Raw genomic sequence first — 16829 nt, 5'->3', positions numbered from 1 at the left:
GTACTGAAAATGAATCTAAACTTTTTTAAGTTTGCTCATTTGAGAGAGAGAGTGCAAGTGGGCAGGGGGCAGAGAGAGAGAGAGAGAGAGAGAGAGAGAGAGAGAGAATCCCAAGCAGGCTCTGCGCTGTTAGTGCGGAGACTGACACACGGCTCAGTCCCACAAACCGTGAGATCATGACCTGAGCCGAAAGCAAGAGTCTGACGTTTAACTGACTGAACCACCCAGGTACCCCAAATCTAAACTTTTATTTCAAAACGTACCCTTGGGAGACACTGGCAGCACAGAGCCTGCCTGAGATTCTCTCTTTTCCTTTCTCTCTCTCTGTGCCTCCTGCTTGCCATTCCCCCGCCCCCCCCTCTCTCAAATAAATAAACTTAAAAAAAAAAGGTACCCTTGGATAAGAATGCCTTCAAGCAAGAAAGAATACATTTTAAAAGCTGAATTAAAACACTAAGAACGGTTCAGTGTTGAAAACTTTTCAAGTGCATTAAGGTTTTTTTCCTCCTCCTCTTTCTTTATTGTCATGCTATGATTCATTCTTCCCGAGGAGTACTGTGTAGTACATTTTCAGGAAAACGTGCTTTTTAAAAGAAATTAAAAGTTTTGTTGTAAATTCAGAGCTGCGCAGTGTTCATTTCTGTAGTAAGTGCATGCAAGGGAAGAATGTCCTCCTTTTTCAAAACATGCAGTTGGGATGTGCTTTAACCAATCTACTGTTCTATTTCTAACTTCCCTCTAGGAGCTGCAGCTGGAACATGCAAGACAAGCCTTTGCACTGAAAGACAAAAGCAAAAGTGGCATGATTTCTGGTCTGGATTTCAGTGACATCATGGTTACCATTCGGTCTCACATGCTCACTCCCTTTGTGGAGGAGAATTTAGTTTCAGTAAGTAGAAAGCAAGTACTTCAATTTTCTCTTTCGTTAACGTTTTTGAACCATTGGGTCCTGGCTCGCCTCCTTGGACACACCTGACTGTCAGCTATTCTAACTTAATGTTTGGTTGGTAGAAGGTAAACAGGTATGTGTAAGGGAGGTGGGAGTGCTGTGGTGGTGAATAGTCTTTCCCGGATCAAGTTTTTTTCAGAGCCACCATCGTGCTCTCCTATATTTCTAAATTGTTTATTTCCATTTACAGAGTCCAGTGAAAGAAAACAAGGGAGTTTGTAGACAGGGGTGCGCAATTACTTTTCCCAGTGGGCAGGGCAGTACTTCGCCCAGACACTGCTGCCTTCACCTTGGCCTTTTTCCATCCCACCAGGCTCCCAAAGCCTTGCTATAAAGATGGCTCCTTCCTTTGTTGCCTGCAGGGTGCTGTTTGCTAGAGGAATCATCACTGGCCTCTACACTGTTTTAATAACCATGGCCGTGGCAGAAGGTATGGAGGAAATATGTGGGCATCAGCCAATGTGGCTCCCTCCTCTCTCTGCCCCTTCACCTGTGCATTCAGTCTGCATGGACCAGACGGTTTTTTTGTTCTGTCAAACTGCTAATCTCTATAAAGTAATCATCTGGACCAATAGCAAACTGATGTCATTCACTTCCTCACAAAGAGTGCTGAAACTTTCCTCACTTACCAGTTCTCTTGTTCGTGCATTGTACTTATGTATAAGTTTTTGATTGCTGCTTGTTTTATATGGAGGGAAGCCAGTGAGTGCTTTTGTTGTTTCAGCTGAAGATCATTATCCCTGATTTAGACCGGGGTAGAAAGATCAACTTCTGTTCTTTTTCTTCAGTGAATTTGAACATGGAGCATGTCACTTTGTCCTACACATTTCACCTCCTTGACACCCATCTCCCACTCCCTGAACCCTTACCTCATACCCTAGCCAAAAAATGAGAGAAGGACAGAAAGAAAGGGAGAGAAGGAGGAAAGGGCAGGGGGTGGGGGAGGGGGGAGAAAGGAAAGAAAATCCTACAGAGGGGGACTCTCATTGCCTTGGAATGAGGGGACCCATTTAATCTTTTCCAATTGGGTTACATAGACCTATTATGGCTTCAACTTACCAAATGCCATTTCAGTCCCTGAAGGAATGTATTAAATAATTTGAGTTCTCCTTTTGGGTCACTGGCATCCAAATTCAAGCTAATACAAATATCATCTATATTTGGGTTAAGGCATGTATGTGAGGGATGGGTACATTTGCCCATCATTACCTACACTATTCTTAGTAGACCTTTGTGATTAAGGTCACACTGGTATTTCCATAAGTATTTCTTTGAGTTTTTATTAGAGAATGTTTTTAATCATATGGGTTCCTCTGACTCCTGGCGTAGAAATTAGGCTTTTGCAAACTATGAAAAATGTTCTCTTTTGAGTTTATATCCAAGTGGTGGGCAGAGGGAGAACTTACCTCTTCACCCTGCAGAGGTAATGAAGGCCAGATTGCCCCCCAGCCCCATCACTCCCCAGGCACAAGAGAGCCTCTTTTGCACTGTTCCACTAAAGATGTAATTTATAGTGAATAAATCCTCCCTAGATTTTCTCTACATTTTTTGGAGTTTTTGGTAGTTGTACCTTTCGTGATGCAGATTCAGACTGTTAAATATCTTAATTATAGTAGTGGTCTTTAAAAAAAGAAAACAATTAGGAAAGTTGATATAGTGAAATAGTTTTAAAATATAAAGTTACCACTGGTTTTTGTGTATGGAAAAAAAGCAAGTTTAAAAAATACTCTGTATTGTACATTGATGTTTGAATTAGACTAGCAAGAGTTCATAGTTGAGGATCTTGAAAATCCTGTTTAAATAACCATTATTTTTGATCTGTGATAATTGTATTTGTTGTTTCTGACCTTATAGGTAGATGAACCGTGAAGTCCAACTTCCAGATGTTGCTTTCTTCCTTAAAACCTAAATTACATAGACCTCCCTGAGGGCGTGAAATGCACTGAGTGTTTCAGTAGGATACTTTCTTTGTATTTATGGACTGGTTGTTAATCACTTTAATAATGAAGACTACTTGGGATCTTCTTTGAGAAAAGTGTAGTGTCCTTAAACGTGTTTTATTTGTTTTTGCTTACTGTTTAAACTTTTCCTGTTGTCATTTCCTAGGCAGCTGGAGGCAGCATCTCACACCAGGTTAGCTTCTCCTACTTCAATGCATTTAACTCCTTACTGAATAACATGGAGCTTGTTCGTAAGATATATAGCACTTTAGCTGGCACAAGGAAAGATGTCGAAGTCACAAAGGGTAAGATTTCAAAACTGTGTGTTGATCGGAATGTGCATTTTCACTTTTCTTTATCTAGGGCATGAAGCTGACCTAAGTTTACCACTCTGAAGCCAGATCTAGAGAGTGTGTTACGGTGTGCGTATGCGTCACTTGGGCGGTAGTGGTCTTCAAAAATCCAGGTGCATTTAATGGGGTGCTGGGGTCAGGAATAAAAAAGCAGCTCTGACAGTTTTGAAAAGAACCTTGGTCCAGTCTGTCACACCGGCTAGTGGCAGTGTGGCCGAAACTTGTTTGTACTAGGAGGGAGTTGTGGCAGAAAGATGGGCAAGCCTCCTCTTTTTGCTGTGTTGTAGTAGGGTGTTTTCGTTGATTGGAGAATAGCACGTCTTTTATCTTGTGACTCTGGAGATGAAAGCAAATAAACAAGATAAGAGAGAGGATTCTAAAGAGATTGTTTTATCTTTGAAATAAATTTGTTTTTGCTGGTTCCTTGTGTTAACATTTTATCTTTTGCCGGCTTTCAAACTTTCATAGTGGAACTTAGGTATTTAAATTCAGTTTTAGATTTTTAAAATAATTCTAAAATGCCTTTAGCTTTCAGAGGATAGTTGGTTAAACTAGAAGCATGTTAAGAATGTTTTAAGATTTTCAATTCTTTCTTTTTCTTCTAGAGGAGTTTGCCCAGAGTGCCATACGCTATGGACAAGTCACTCCACTAGAAATTGATATCCTCTACCAACTTGCAGACTTATATAATGCTACAGGGTAACTATTCCAATAATTCTTTATGATATTTATTATAGGACAGTTCCTGTAACATGTGAAGCAGGGGTATGCTTTCAGTTCATTTTACGGTTGTTAATTCAGTCTACAAATTCCAAGAAAGAGAGAGAGGCCAAATGAGAAACGGGAGGAGGGAGAGACAGACGAAGACAGATGTTTAAGGTTGGGGGGAATGAATGAAGGGAAAGGGAGAGAGAGCAAGAGGGGAAAAGAGCAAGGAGGAGAAGAGAAAAGGAGGGAAGAGAGGGAGAGAGGGAGGTAAAAGAAGAGAGTAAGAGCTCATGGGACTTGTGAGAGGGAGATAGGGGACAGAAGACACACGAGAGTGAGGGGGAGTGAGAAGTAAGAGAGGAATGGGGAAAAGTTGATTTCATCTGGACTCGGTTAAATGTAAGAGATTTGTGAAAATTTGCCTACATTTATAAAGTAAACTGCAGGACATGTCCAGGTGTCTTATAATCTTTTTGGTTCATTCACAAATGGTCATTTTTACAGAATAGTATGTATCATTTTGTGTTGGAAGGTATCATTTCTTGAAATATGTTCGTGACGTTATCATTATGGTTATCATCATAGTCAAGCTCAGATATTTTATGCCTCCATTCTATTTTTTAATTTTTTAATGTTTATTTTGAGAGAGAGAGAGCGAGAGCACGTGCATGTGAGTGGGGGAAGGGCAGAGAAAGAGGGAGAGAGAGAGAATCCTAAGCAGGCTCTGCACTGGTAGTGCACTATGAGTGCAGAGCCCAACTCAGGACTCGATCTCATGAACCGTGAGATCATAACCTGAGATGAAATCAGTAGTCGGATGCTTATGTGACTGAGCCACCCAGGGACCCCTAATGCCTCCACTTTATAGACTAAAATAACCAAAGCACATTGAGAGTTTTTGATTTGTGAAGTTCTTCTGTAAATCCAAAAGAAAAACCTTCATCTCTGGGCAGGATTTGTGGGAAGCGGGACTTATGCTCTTATATTAAGTTGCAAGATTTTTTTAAGTGTAGGAATATCCGAAAAATGGTTTTTGTCTTTGTTTTTGTTTTTAATATGAAATTTATTGTCACATTGGTTTCCATACAACACCCAGTGCTCATCCCAACAGGTGCCCTCCTCAATACCCATCACCCACCCTGCCCTCCCTCCCACCCCCCATCAATCCTCAGTTTATTCTCAGTTTTTAAGAGTCTTTTATGTTTTGGCTCCCTCCCTCTCTAACCTCTTTTTTGTTTTTTTTCCTCCTTCCCCTCCCCCATGGTCTTCTGTTAAGTTTCTCAGGATCCACATAAGAGGGAAAACATATGGTATCTGTCTTTCTCTGTACGACTTAATTTCACTTAGCATCACACTCTCCAGTTCCATCCACGTTGCTACAAAAGGCCATATTTATTCTTTCTCATTGCCACGTAGTATTCCATTGTGTATATAAACGAAAAATGGGTTTTAACCCTAGAGCTGAGGACTATTAGAATCTGGGTATATATGGGTGATTTATTGCCTTTATGCTACATAATGAATTATTGGTCTGGAGATGATACTAAAAATGCCATCCAGTCTTTGGTGATTGACATGAAATATCAGGCCATGTCTCATTCATCTAGAATTCACATTTTTAGCAGAGGTTCTGTGCCACCTTTATAAGATAATAAATGGTTTCAAAAAATGCTTTTCAAAACTAGATCTGAAGTGATCTACCTGGTTCATGGAATGTACTTATTTTTAAGTAAATTTTTTGGAAACAGTAGTGCAGGGTTCAAAACTCAGAGCTTAAAAGAGCATGCTGTAAAAAGTATCTCTTCTATCCTTGTGCCTTTCCTTAAAGGCAACCAGTATTCATCAGGTTTGTATTTGTCCTTCTCAAGATACTTTGTACCTGTGCATTAAATATGTACCCTAAAGGAATACACTTAGTATGTATGAACTGTCAATGTCTATACTTTACTTCTAACAAGGATTAGTTCTTTACTTTTAGTATCTACCATTGGAGTATTATTAAATTTGTGTAGTACATATTATTTTTCTGAGATCTTTTGCTTTTTGTTGTGGGATCCTGGGTTTGGAGATTTTTTTCCTCACTAAGATGATCTGAGTGAATAGAGAAATACTACTTTATTTTACTATTATGTTTATTTTAGAGCATGAGCAGGGGAGAGGGGCAGAGGAAGAGAGAGAGAGGGAGAGAGAGAGGGAGAGAGGGAGAGGGAGGGAGGGAGGGAGAGAGAGAGAGAGAGAGAGAGAGAGAGAAAGAGAAAGAGAGAGAAAGAGAATCTTAAGCAGGTTCCATGCTCAGCACCAAGCCCGACACAGGGGCTCCATCCCACAACCCTGGGATCATGACCTGAGCTGAAATCAAGAGTCAGATGCTCAACTGACCGAGCCACCCAGGCACCCCAAGAAATACTACTTTTTTTTTTTTTTTAATTTTTTTTTTTCAACGTTTATTTTTGGGACAGAGAGAGACAGAGCATGAACGGGGGAGGGGCAGAGAGAGAGGGAGACACAGAATCAGAAACAGGCTCCAGGCTCTGAGCCATCAGCCCAGAGCCCGATGCGGGGCTCGAACTCACGGACCGCGAGATCGTGACCTGGCTGAAGTCGGACGCTTAACCGACTGCGCCACCCAGGCGCCCCAAGAAATACTACTTTTAAAGCATCGTTCTTGGGGTGCCTGGTGGCTCAGTCAGCTAAGGATCCGACTTAAGTTCGGGTCATGATCTTGAGGTCCGTGGGTTTGAGCCGTGAGTCAGGCTCTGTGCTGACAGCTCAGAGCCTGGAGCCTGCTTTGGATTCTGTGTCTCCCTTTCTTTCTGCCCCCCACCCCTCCACTCACACTCTGTCTTTCTCTCAAAAAATGAATAAACATTAAAAAAAATTTTTTTAAAGTATGCTTCTTGGGGCACCTGGGTGGCTCAGTCATTTAAGCCTCTGATTTTGGCTCAGGTCATGATCTTTTGGTTCGTGGGTTCAAGCTCTGCACTGGGCACTGTGCTGTCAGCTCGGAGCCTGGAGCCTGCCTTGGATTCTGTGTCTCCCTCTCTCCCTCTGCCCCTCCCCTGCTCATGCTCTGTCTCTCTCTCTGTCTCTCAAAAATGAATAAAAAGGTTAAAAAAATAAAAAAACCTAGTTCTTTTCCCGTCTTCTTTTTTTCTGAAGAAATATCTTGGTATGAGGAGTTTGTTGGTGTCTAACAGTTTTTTCTTTCCCATATTTTTGCCTGAAGGCGCTTGACTTTGGCAGATATTGAGAGAATAGCTCCGTTGGCTGAGGGAGCCTTACCTTACAACCTGGCAGAACTTCAGAGACAGGTAGGAGGAGTCTCATAAATAGAATCACCTTCAAAAATGCTGAAATAGTATGTACATGACAGCCTAAAGTTCCTGAATGCTATGAAAATTAAAAACTGTCCAGAAAAAATCTCTACTTAGCTCAAAGATTACAACTGTTATTCCCACCCTCATGGACTATTTTTATGGGGACCTAAATTTATGTTTGTGTTTTTTTTCTTTATTAAGATAAGGGAAATAAGAGTGCAGACATACACGGGCTTGACTCCTCCCTAGAACTAGCAGTCTTCCTTTCACTTGTGTTAAGTTCACTTTGAAAAATTAGACTGATATTTATAGGGCTTTAAAAAATACAAAACATTCTTCTAATGAAGTACGTCTTTCACTGAGATCATGCTTTATAGATTACAATAATAACACAGGAAAACTATATAAGTAATGAGCCAGATATATCTGTAACTCCTTACAATTTAGCTTCTTTAGTAGCAAAGAATTCTTACCTGCTGCCATCAAAGTTTATTTCCACTGTATGTTCTCAGGTCCTTAAAAAATAGATGGATTTATTCCAATTCATTGATTTATAATAAAATTTAATAAAATTGTTAAATGGTTGAGATATTGAAATATTTAAAGAGCTTAGTGAATTTAATTTTACATTTTGTGGTATACATTTATGAAAATTTTCTCTAGAAATTTGAAAAAGTTGCATTTCAAAAGATATTTTTCAGTATTATGTGTCTATAAATAGCTTATAACATTACTATATTTCCTATGCTGTACTTTTCATCTCTGTGACGGATTTAGTTTATAACTGGAAGTTTGTACCTCTTAATCCCCTTTATTTTGCATTTCCCACCCCCCACCCCCCCACCCCCGCACCCCCGCCCTACACATTCCCTTTGGCAACCATTATTTACAACAGCCAAGATATGGAAGTAACCCAAGTGTCCACCAGTAGATGAATGGATGAGAAAGATGTACACACACGAATATTACTCAGCCATAAAAAGGAATGAGATCTTGCCAATTGTGACACCTTGGATGGACCTAGAGGGTATTAATGCTAAGTGAAATAGGTCCAAGAAAGACAAGTATCATCTGATTTTACTTACATGTGGTATCAAAAAAACAAAACGAACACAAAACCCACCAACTCTTAAATCTTGTTTTGTAAGGCCAAGAATAGTGAATTAAAATTCAGGTGTGATTTACTGGCAAAATAATTTTGTTAATCTATTTTCCCTAGCCTTATTTTTCCAATCGTACTTCTCAGTAGGTATTAAAATCTAGCTCTTTTCTCCCCCACCTCGTATAGTCAGTTTAAAAATCTTCAGCTTTTCCTTTTCTTCTCTCCATTAATAGTATGCTGTTTTGAAGAGGTAGCTCTCTTCATTGGATTGACATACTACCTGAAGTAGTGTGGTTTGGGCACATAGCTTGACTTGTGGCATGATCTTGCTCTAGGTCATTCTCATTTATAGATTGAGGTATGTTCAACAACAAAAGCAGAAGAACTTTCTGCTACCCAAATGAGGTCTCAAGTCATTTCCTATCATACACATGTGCTTAGGGAACAGGTTAAAAATCAGTTAAGATTCTCAACTCTTATTTTGCTTTGAAAAACACTTAATTAATCTTGTTAAATATCACCTTCATGATCATAATCATAACTTAAGGGAAAGTGCCTTTTCCTTTGGCCCATTTGCTCACGGTAGGCGATCTTCTTAGTGTTGAGTATTTTCTTTCAGTCTAAATGCTAAAAATTCAGTACACAGTCATTAACAGGCATGACAGCTACAGTAGCGTTCTACTTATGAATATTCATGAAGTGAAATCCATAGCATTAATTACATTAATTTACATACCTGAATACAAGTGAACCATAAGTTACAGTGATAGCTAAGCTTGAGAAAAACTTACTGACCATATTGTATTTAAAAAAATAAACAAATGCTATTTAATAAGGGCAGAGGCCAAAAGGCATTTGCGTATTTGGGTGTTTATAGTTAGAGATGTTTTTAGCTAAGAATTAAAACACACTGTAATCCTTCAGTTTTCATAGGATTTTGTAGGGCTTATAAATATTAAAAAATTAGTTTTTTGTTTTTTTAAAAAAAAATTTTTTTTCAACGTTTTTTATTTTTGGGACAGAGAGAGACAGAGCATGAATGGGGGAGGGGCAGAGAGAGAGAGGGAGACACAGAATCGGAAACAGGCTTCAGGCTCTGAGCCATCAGCCCAGAGTCCGACGCGGGGCTCGAACTCCCGGACCGCGAGATCGTGACCTGGCTGAAGTCGGACGCTTAACCGACTGCGCCACCCAGGCGCCCCTAAAAAATTAGTTTTTAAGTGCTTATTTAATTTTGAGAGAGAGAGCAACAGAACACAAGTGAGGGAGGGGCAAAGAGAGAGGGAGACAGAATCCAAAGTAGGCTCCAGGCTCTGAGCTGTCAGCACAGAGCCTGACATGGGACTCGAACTCACAAACTGAGATCATGACCTGAGCTGAAATTGGATGCTTCACTGACTGATCCATAAACATTTTGTAAAGGAAGAGAGAGGGTAAAGAAAATATATGTGATGAACACAGGAGAGGCTTTTTATATTAATAAAAAATAGTGGTAATTTCATTCTTTTTTGGGATCATAGCCCTTATTTGAGTTTTAGTTCAACATATTTTTTTGAAAGGAGACATGATTGAAAATAATAAATCTATGAGAATGAGGCCTGTTTTCACCCAGTTTTGTAATTGAGAAATTCCATTTTGGGATAAAGTTTTATGTGCATGTTTTTAGAAGTTAAAAATATTTTTGCTGTCCAAGAAACAGACTCTTAACTTATCTTTACCTTGAAGACACACACTGTGTTTTCCACTGTGCTATCTTTGAAACAGTATTAGAAGTAACTGGTTAGCCTTGCTTTGTTCAATCAACATTTAAAAAACTAACTGAACATAGTTAATATAATACGTTGAAGTGATATCAAAAAGATTTTTGGTTTAGTAAATGAAAATAAAATTTTTTGAAAATTATTTTATACCATCTCATTCTTTTTGTTTTTTAATGTTTATTTATTTTTGAGACAGAGCATGAGTGGGGGAGGGGCAGAGAGAGAGGGAGACGCAGAACCTGAAGCAGGTTCCAGGCTCCAAGCTGTCAGCACAGAGTCCCACGCAGGGCTTGAACTCACAAACTGCAAGATCATGACCTGAGCTGGAGTTGGACACTTAACTGACTGAGCTACCCAGGCACCTCTGATCTCATTCTTTTATAACTTTTACTTTTGTAGATGTTTACAATGCAATCGCTTTTTGCCCTTTTGGCTAAGATCAAGTGTACAATGCATATTATGTGTAATTTAATAAAACCTATTACTTAGATTTATATAGATATTAGTACGATGGATCATGTATATAATTTATAAATGAAATCATAATCTTTGGTTGGCAGGAGTATTCATTCATAAATGGTTGTTGAAACTATTTACTTTAAATAATTGTGGAGAATGCAGTGGGGTGACTAGGGCCACATGTCTGCTTATTCCCCATCTCACTATGAGACCTTTATTGTCACTTGTCCTGTCCTTAGTATGGCCATCTTACCTTTAAATGCACAGTGGACTGACTGAGAAATTAGTACTTTGTGGTCTCACTGTGGGTTAGACCATCCTGATGGTCTCAAAGGGAGTTTATTTACAGAAGATTGAGAAACATTGGGCCCCCCAATGGCTGCATTAGAGCACAAGTCTTGAGTGCTGCTTGGTAAAGTACTTTCACCCTTTGGGAGATAGTAAATCTCTAAACAGTCTAAAATTAGTGTTGTTATTGTAGTGATAAAGAGAACAAAAAGTAATTGTCTTTTTGGATGGCCCATTTGCTCTTCTATGAATGAATCAAAATTATGCTTATATTAAGGTTTTGTTAAAATATCCTACTCTTTCCCTTATTTGATTTCAAATATAAATATCAGTTTCTATTTATTGCTCACTTTTGTTACAGTACATAAATTAAACACAATGGATGGCAATGCAGTTGTCTGGGCTAACTTGGTAGGAAAAAATGTATTTCCTACAAGATCATGATAATGTACTACTCTGTAATTTTCCACCGTTTTCATGATGGTTTCTTCCACATGCTAAATTCAGTTTTGTACATAATAGGTATATACTTTCACGCAATGGATTATAATAAAGTTAGTATATTGTGATAGTTGAGCTTTATAAAATATGCACTGATATTTGAAATAATTTTTTTTGCCAAGGGTTTTCTCTGGGTTTCATTTTGACTTTTCATCATATATTACTTATTTTCCTTTTTACTATAGAATTTGTTGAACCACAGCACTGGCAAGCATAATGAGCTTTTTTTTTTTTTTTTTTTCTTTTTTAAGCATAAAGAGCTTTTAAAAGATCTCTGCCTACAGAGATCACAATCAAACATGAAACATTTAGGTATCACATGCTTTGGTTAAAAACTGAAAAGATGTGTATTGTGATTCAAGATTTACAAAACAACCAAATAAAACCTTTCTATAGGCTGCTTCTCAAATTATTTGTAAATATCCAGGTTTGTCATATTTATCTTGATTAATTGAGCTTTGAAGAGGTTGTACAGATGAAAGCAAGTCAGAGTAGACTAGCTTTTTTTCTTTCTTTTAGATTTTAGGCATGGATTCCCTCTCCATTAAATTATTCTAATGAGCGTATCTAAGCTTTTTATTATGCAGGTTTTTTAAAAAAGCTCATTCCAAGTTAATATTTTTCAAGTTTTCTTTATAATAAACCAAATATTTTATTCTTTCATTTCAAACTGTTTATGCAGCATAACTGCTGTTTTCATAAAGAATATATTAAAGAACAAGACTGGCAGACTGTATAGACAAATTATTTTAGATCCTTTATGTTGTGGGTTACCTATGAAATAACATTCTGAGTCACAATAGGGTTTTTTCCTTTGCATTGTTATCATCATAAATCCTATGTTGTAACTATAAATGTGAGTAGCTAGGATAGTTTTCAGCCTAACTACATAGCAGAATGATTTAAAGCCTTTAAAAAATAGTAAGCTCCAGGCCCCAGAGACTTATTTTTTAAAGCCTTTCGTTGGATAGGTATAGCTGGAAAATACATAGGTCTAGGAAAGAAAATGCTCAGTAACATGGTTCGGAAATATGTGGTTAACTAGTGATAACCTCAGTGGTGACCTTGTAAAGCCAGAAGTAAGGGGGCCAAGGCTCTGAACTCTTAAAACTGTAGTTATTAAAGTTTTTCACTTTAGTCCCAAAGAGAAGCATTTGACTTTGCTTCACCTACATATACATAACAATCCTAGTTGTGTGACTGCTCCAGCCTTAAGAAAAGAGGCGATAGGCGGCCAAATCAAATCCAACCAGGAGGCTGTTGGTGAAAGAAGTAATGGCCTTGAGGCATGGGAAGATAGCACCAACAGGTGCATTAGATCTTGATGCAGTAATTGATGGACCTAGGAATCTGATGACTTTCAGTCATTAGAGAAGGTGTTTTTTATCATCAGTATTCTCTGATTTAGGAATCAAGATAGTTTGTGTAGCTTTTAGAAATATATTTTTTTAATGTTTACTTTTGAGAGAGAGCGAGTGAGAGCGGGGAAGCGGCAGAGAGAGGGAGACAGAGGATACAAAGCAGGCTCCAGGCTGACAGCAGCAAGCCCGATGCGGTGCTCAAACTCACGAACTGTGAGATCATGACCTTAGATGAAGTTGGGTGCCTAACTGACTGAGCCACCCAGGTGCCCCCATTTTTGAAATATTTTAAAATTTTAAGTTAGCTGAAGAAGGGGGAAAGATTTTTTACTCGAGACATTTATTTACCCGAAAGATTCACTTCTCTGGAATGATAGTGTATTCTCCATTATTAGAGAAATCAGGTATTAATAGGCTTATTAAAAAACGGGGCGAGAAGAAGGCAACTGTGTCTCTTAGGCTAATTGAGGTATCTATTTTAAAATCATAAGTAGCTGAATTGTAGTCTTTTTTATTTGCCATATACTTTTCCAAGTGTCTTTACCTATTTTTTCCTCCCTGCAGCAATCGCACGGTTTAGGCAGGCCGATCTGGCTCCAGATTGCCGAGTCTGCTTACAGATTCACTCTGGGCTCAGTTGCTGGAGGTGAGTGACATGTCTGTGTGCTGTCTCAAGCTTGTGTTAATTCAGTACTATCTCAATAGACCGAGACAGGTCAGCAGAGGTGCAGTTTCTAGTTCCTGCGGGTCATAACTACAGAGCTTTCTGCAGTGTCCTTTATTTCTACCTGTGATGAGAGGATTGTTGCAGCACAGCTGTGGCCCCTCTGGCTCCAGTGTGTCTTCAGGACAAACCCCTGTAGTAAAGTGAAAGTCTGCATGCGTGCTGCACTCGCCTTAATTATCCTGTTAAGACAGTGTCAAGAAATGGAATAATGGTGTTGGGGGTGAGGCAGGTATACAAATCTCAGAACCTTACAAAACAAAACAGCCTCCTAAAGTGATTGATTCACTGTAGCTTTGCTACTTGTATTGTTTTTTTTTTTTTTTTCCCTCTCCCTCTTTACTGGCTAAAGAATTATCTAGACTTGTAGTTAATATTTGCTAAAATGAACCCCTAGTCCCTGCTCCTAGGCAACATTTGAGAGACTTTTTTTTTTTTCTTACATCTTTCCATAGAAAATGTGTAGAATCTGAAGTAGCTTTGTTGAGAAGATCCTAGGAGGTGTGATTAAAATGCTTATGATTTTTCAAAACAAGCCTGAACTGATGAAACTATTGTTTTTTCCTTTTCAGTTTTAGAAGTTGCAGAACATGTTTTGGTTTTCAACAGTTGAAAAATAACACTCCACTTCATTTTATAATTTTTCCAGTGTCAGAAATCCTAAATCCTGGCATTAAAAAAAGCCAAAAAACACAAATTCTGTACAAAGGGATAGGGTCATGTTGAGATGTGGTTCCAATATTATGGTCATAACTAAGAGTAATTTACCAAAATGCTTTAGTAAACTACGTTTTAAAATTATAGCTACCTATTTCTACACATATGGTTATTTTAAAGGGTAAATGGTATAATATTTAGGCATTGAATGGAAAGTATAAAGAAATATATAATAGTTTCATGTTGTGGAAATCAAGTCTTGATGACTTAACGCTGGTAATGACTTTAAAATGCACGCAGTTGTTCTCTGAAGCAGCTGTATTTATGGGTCCCAAATGCTAGCCTGTCATCCTTCAGCAGTGTATGGAAGAAGGAAGAATAATATACAGTCTCTTTTGTGAGAATAGATACCGTGTTCTGTTTTCTAGTCCTTTGAGATGAGATTTGTTGTCCTTAAAGAGCCTCCGTTTAATCGCGCTCTCTTCTAAGGGTAAAACTTATTTTCTTTGTAGCTGTGGGAGCCACTGCAGTATATCCTATAGATCTGGTGAAGACCCGCATGCAAAACCAGCGTGGCACTGGCTCTGTTGTTGGGGAGCTGATGTACAAAAACAGCTTTGACTGTTTTAAGAAAGTCTTGCGTTATGAGGGCTTCTTTGGACTCTACCGGGGTGAGTAACTGTATCTTAGCTGCTGAAGTTAGTGGTTTTATCTCAGCAGCAGCAGATTTTAACACCTTGATTATGAAAAAAGTGTGTTGTCCAGTCAGAGTAGAGATGTTTCTCTCTTTTAATTTTCTTGTTGCTTGTTTCCCTTTTTACATTCTTGCTGGTAACTAGCAATATGTGTGTAGACAGGCCTTTATTTCTTCCTGATGTGTGTATTTCATGGAATCCAAATTCTGTTGCCACTGTGCTCTGACAAACTCAGGCACATGTCTGCAAGTGGAGTAAAGGATGACAGCTAAGAAACAGAGAGCTGCTTTTCTCAAAGAGTTGGAGAAAAGAGATATGCCTCTGCTCTGTGAAATAGAAGCCAGGCAGTTAGCTGAAAGTGAGTTTACCCTCTCTGCACTTGTTTCAATTGAAAGAGATATCAAATGTGTTTGTCTCTTCCAAGGAGACCATTCACAAGTCTTTTTTTCCAGTGAGTCATCTGAAGTTAGAAAAAAAAAAAAATGAATAAAAGAAAACGCTTGGCTTCATGTCTCATTCTGTCTCCTTTCCTCCCCTTAGCTCAGAGGCACTGTGAGTAAAAGCAGAGAGATTTTCTTTTGCAGAGAATGTTACCACCAAGTCTAGGCTGAGCACAGTGCTGTCAGCATCAGAGGCAACAACCCCCTTGTAGAATTCTCCCCACCCCCGTCGGCTTTGTAGGAACTTGTTCTCTTTGGAGAGGGAATGACTTTCATGTACATGTTTTCACATTAGAATTTAGGGTTTCCTTTGGGAGGGAGATTAATTTTTTAATCCCTTTGGGCGCCACTTGGAATTCTTTGAAAATATTCTCTACATGCTCAAGTCCAGAGCATTTTTGTAATTTACTGTACTTATTTGTTTGCACACACAGTCTCATTAATCCCTAGCTCACTCTGAGCTCTGTTGAACTGTTTGGCCTAGAACTTCTTCCTTGGAAAGAAGGACTGGACCTGAACAAAGCTTATGCTCATGTACAGGAGGAAAAAACACCTCTGGTTAGCATTATTTGCAGATATTCAAGTGAAAAATGTATCTCTGATACAGTTAAAGGAGAGGGTCATGAGGATGTTCATTATTGGCATTTTATATAGAATAAGAAAAGAGAGTGGTTTTTAAATCAAAGTAGGCTTAAATACCCTGCTCCTAAGAATGAATGTAGTTAATTTTACTCAAATATTCAGAACTCTAACCTCCCTGAATTCCAGCTGTATCACATGTACTCCACGGGAGGAAGGTGTGTGTTGTCCAGAATGCAGATCTCTGCCTGGGAATGCTTATTTTAAGCTGTACTAAACCCTGCATATCTAGATTATATTTAATGAGGAATTTAATGAGGGCTGAGTGGTGCTAAGGGTTTTTTTTTTCTTTGTCATCTCCAATCTTTCTTTGTTGAAAAATGACCTTTCTTCCTCCTTGGTTTACTTTTTCTCTATCAGAAGTAACCTAGATATATACTGCACAATTTAACCTTCTCAATGGATGGATGCTTATAGAAAATTTCATTTGGGAGAGATGTCATGTTAATGAAATGAGTCCAATATAGCAAGTTTAGGGGTGGGGGAGAGGTGGAGGGATTGTTAGCGTTATCCAGGATGTGAGCTGATAAAATCAGTTCTTTAAATGAGAGACTCTTGTATTAGGGAGAAGATTGTAGGAGTCCTGTATGTGAACACTGTGATTATTGAGATTGTCATATATGGCTTAGAACTGGTCCATTATTCTGTCAGATGATTGACAAAATTGTTGACAGATTAGCCTAAATTTCTTTGCAGGCAACAGTGATAAAATGACATAAATCAGTACTTTATTAAAATTCCATGAGCCTTATTGAGGCAAGTTGTAAAACAAATACACATGCTGACATGGTTGTATGGAAGTTAGATTAAAAGTAATAGGGCCTCATAATCATGAAGGTTAGAAAGTTAAGACTGCCATCTGCTGATTTATTCTTTTAAATCAGTCTGCTACCCATTAAAGGTGTGTGCAGATTTGTGTTTGTCATTGATAATTCA

The 16829-nt window shown here is 38.5% G+C and overlaps 1 protein-coding gene across 5 annotated transcripts in view; it reads left to right on the top strand.

Moving 5' to 3' along the window:
• The window catches only part of SLC25A12 (solute carrier family 25 member 12), a 208940-nt gene that overhangs the window by 158593 nt on the left and 33518 nt on the right, over positions 1-16829 (top strand). For all 5 annotated transcript variants that reach the window (XM_043577044.1, XM_043577042.1, XM_043577041.1 and 2 more), the window contains 6 exons: positions 743-889; positions 3056-3194; positions 3848-3941; positions 7177-7261; positions 13303-13384; positions 14632-14790. In XM_043577044.1, coding sequence (XP_043432979.1) covers positions 743-889; positions 3056-3194; positions 3848-3941; positions 7177-7261; positions 13303-13384; positions 14632-14790 — 706 coding nt within the window. The remainder of the gene's footprint in view (positions 1-742; positions 890-3055; positions 3195-3847; positions 3942-7176; positions 7262-13302; positions 13385-14631; positions 14791-16829) is intronic.

Source organism: Prionailurus bengalensis, chromosome C1 (assembly GCF_016509475.1).
Source record: "Prionailurus bengalensis isolate Pbe53 chromosome C1, Fcat_Pben_1.1_paternal_pri, whole genome shotgun sequence".
In the NCBI taxonomy this organism is placed as follows: domain Eukaryota; kingdom Metazoa; phylum Chordata; class Mammalia; order Carnivora; family Felidae; genus Prionailurus; species Prionailurus bengalensis.
Note: the sequence above shows the minus strand (reverse complement) of the source record. Positions and strands in the feature narration are given on the sequence as shown.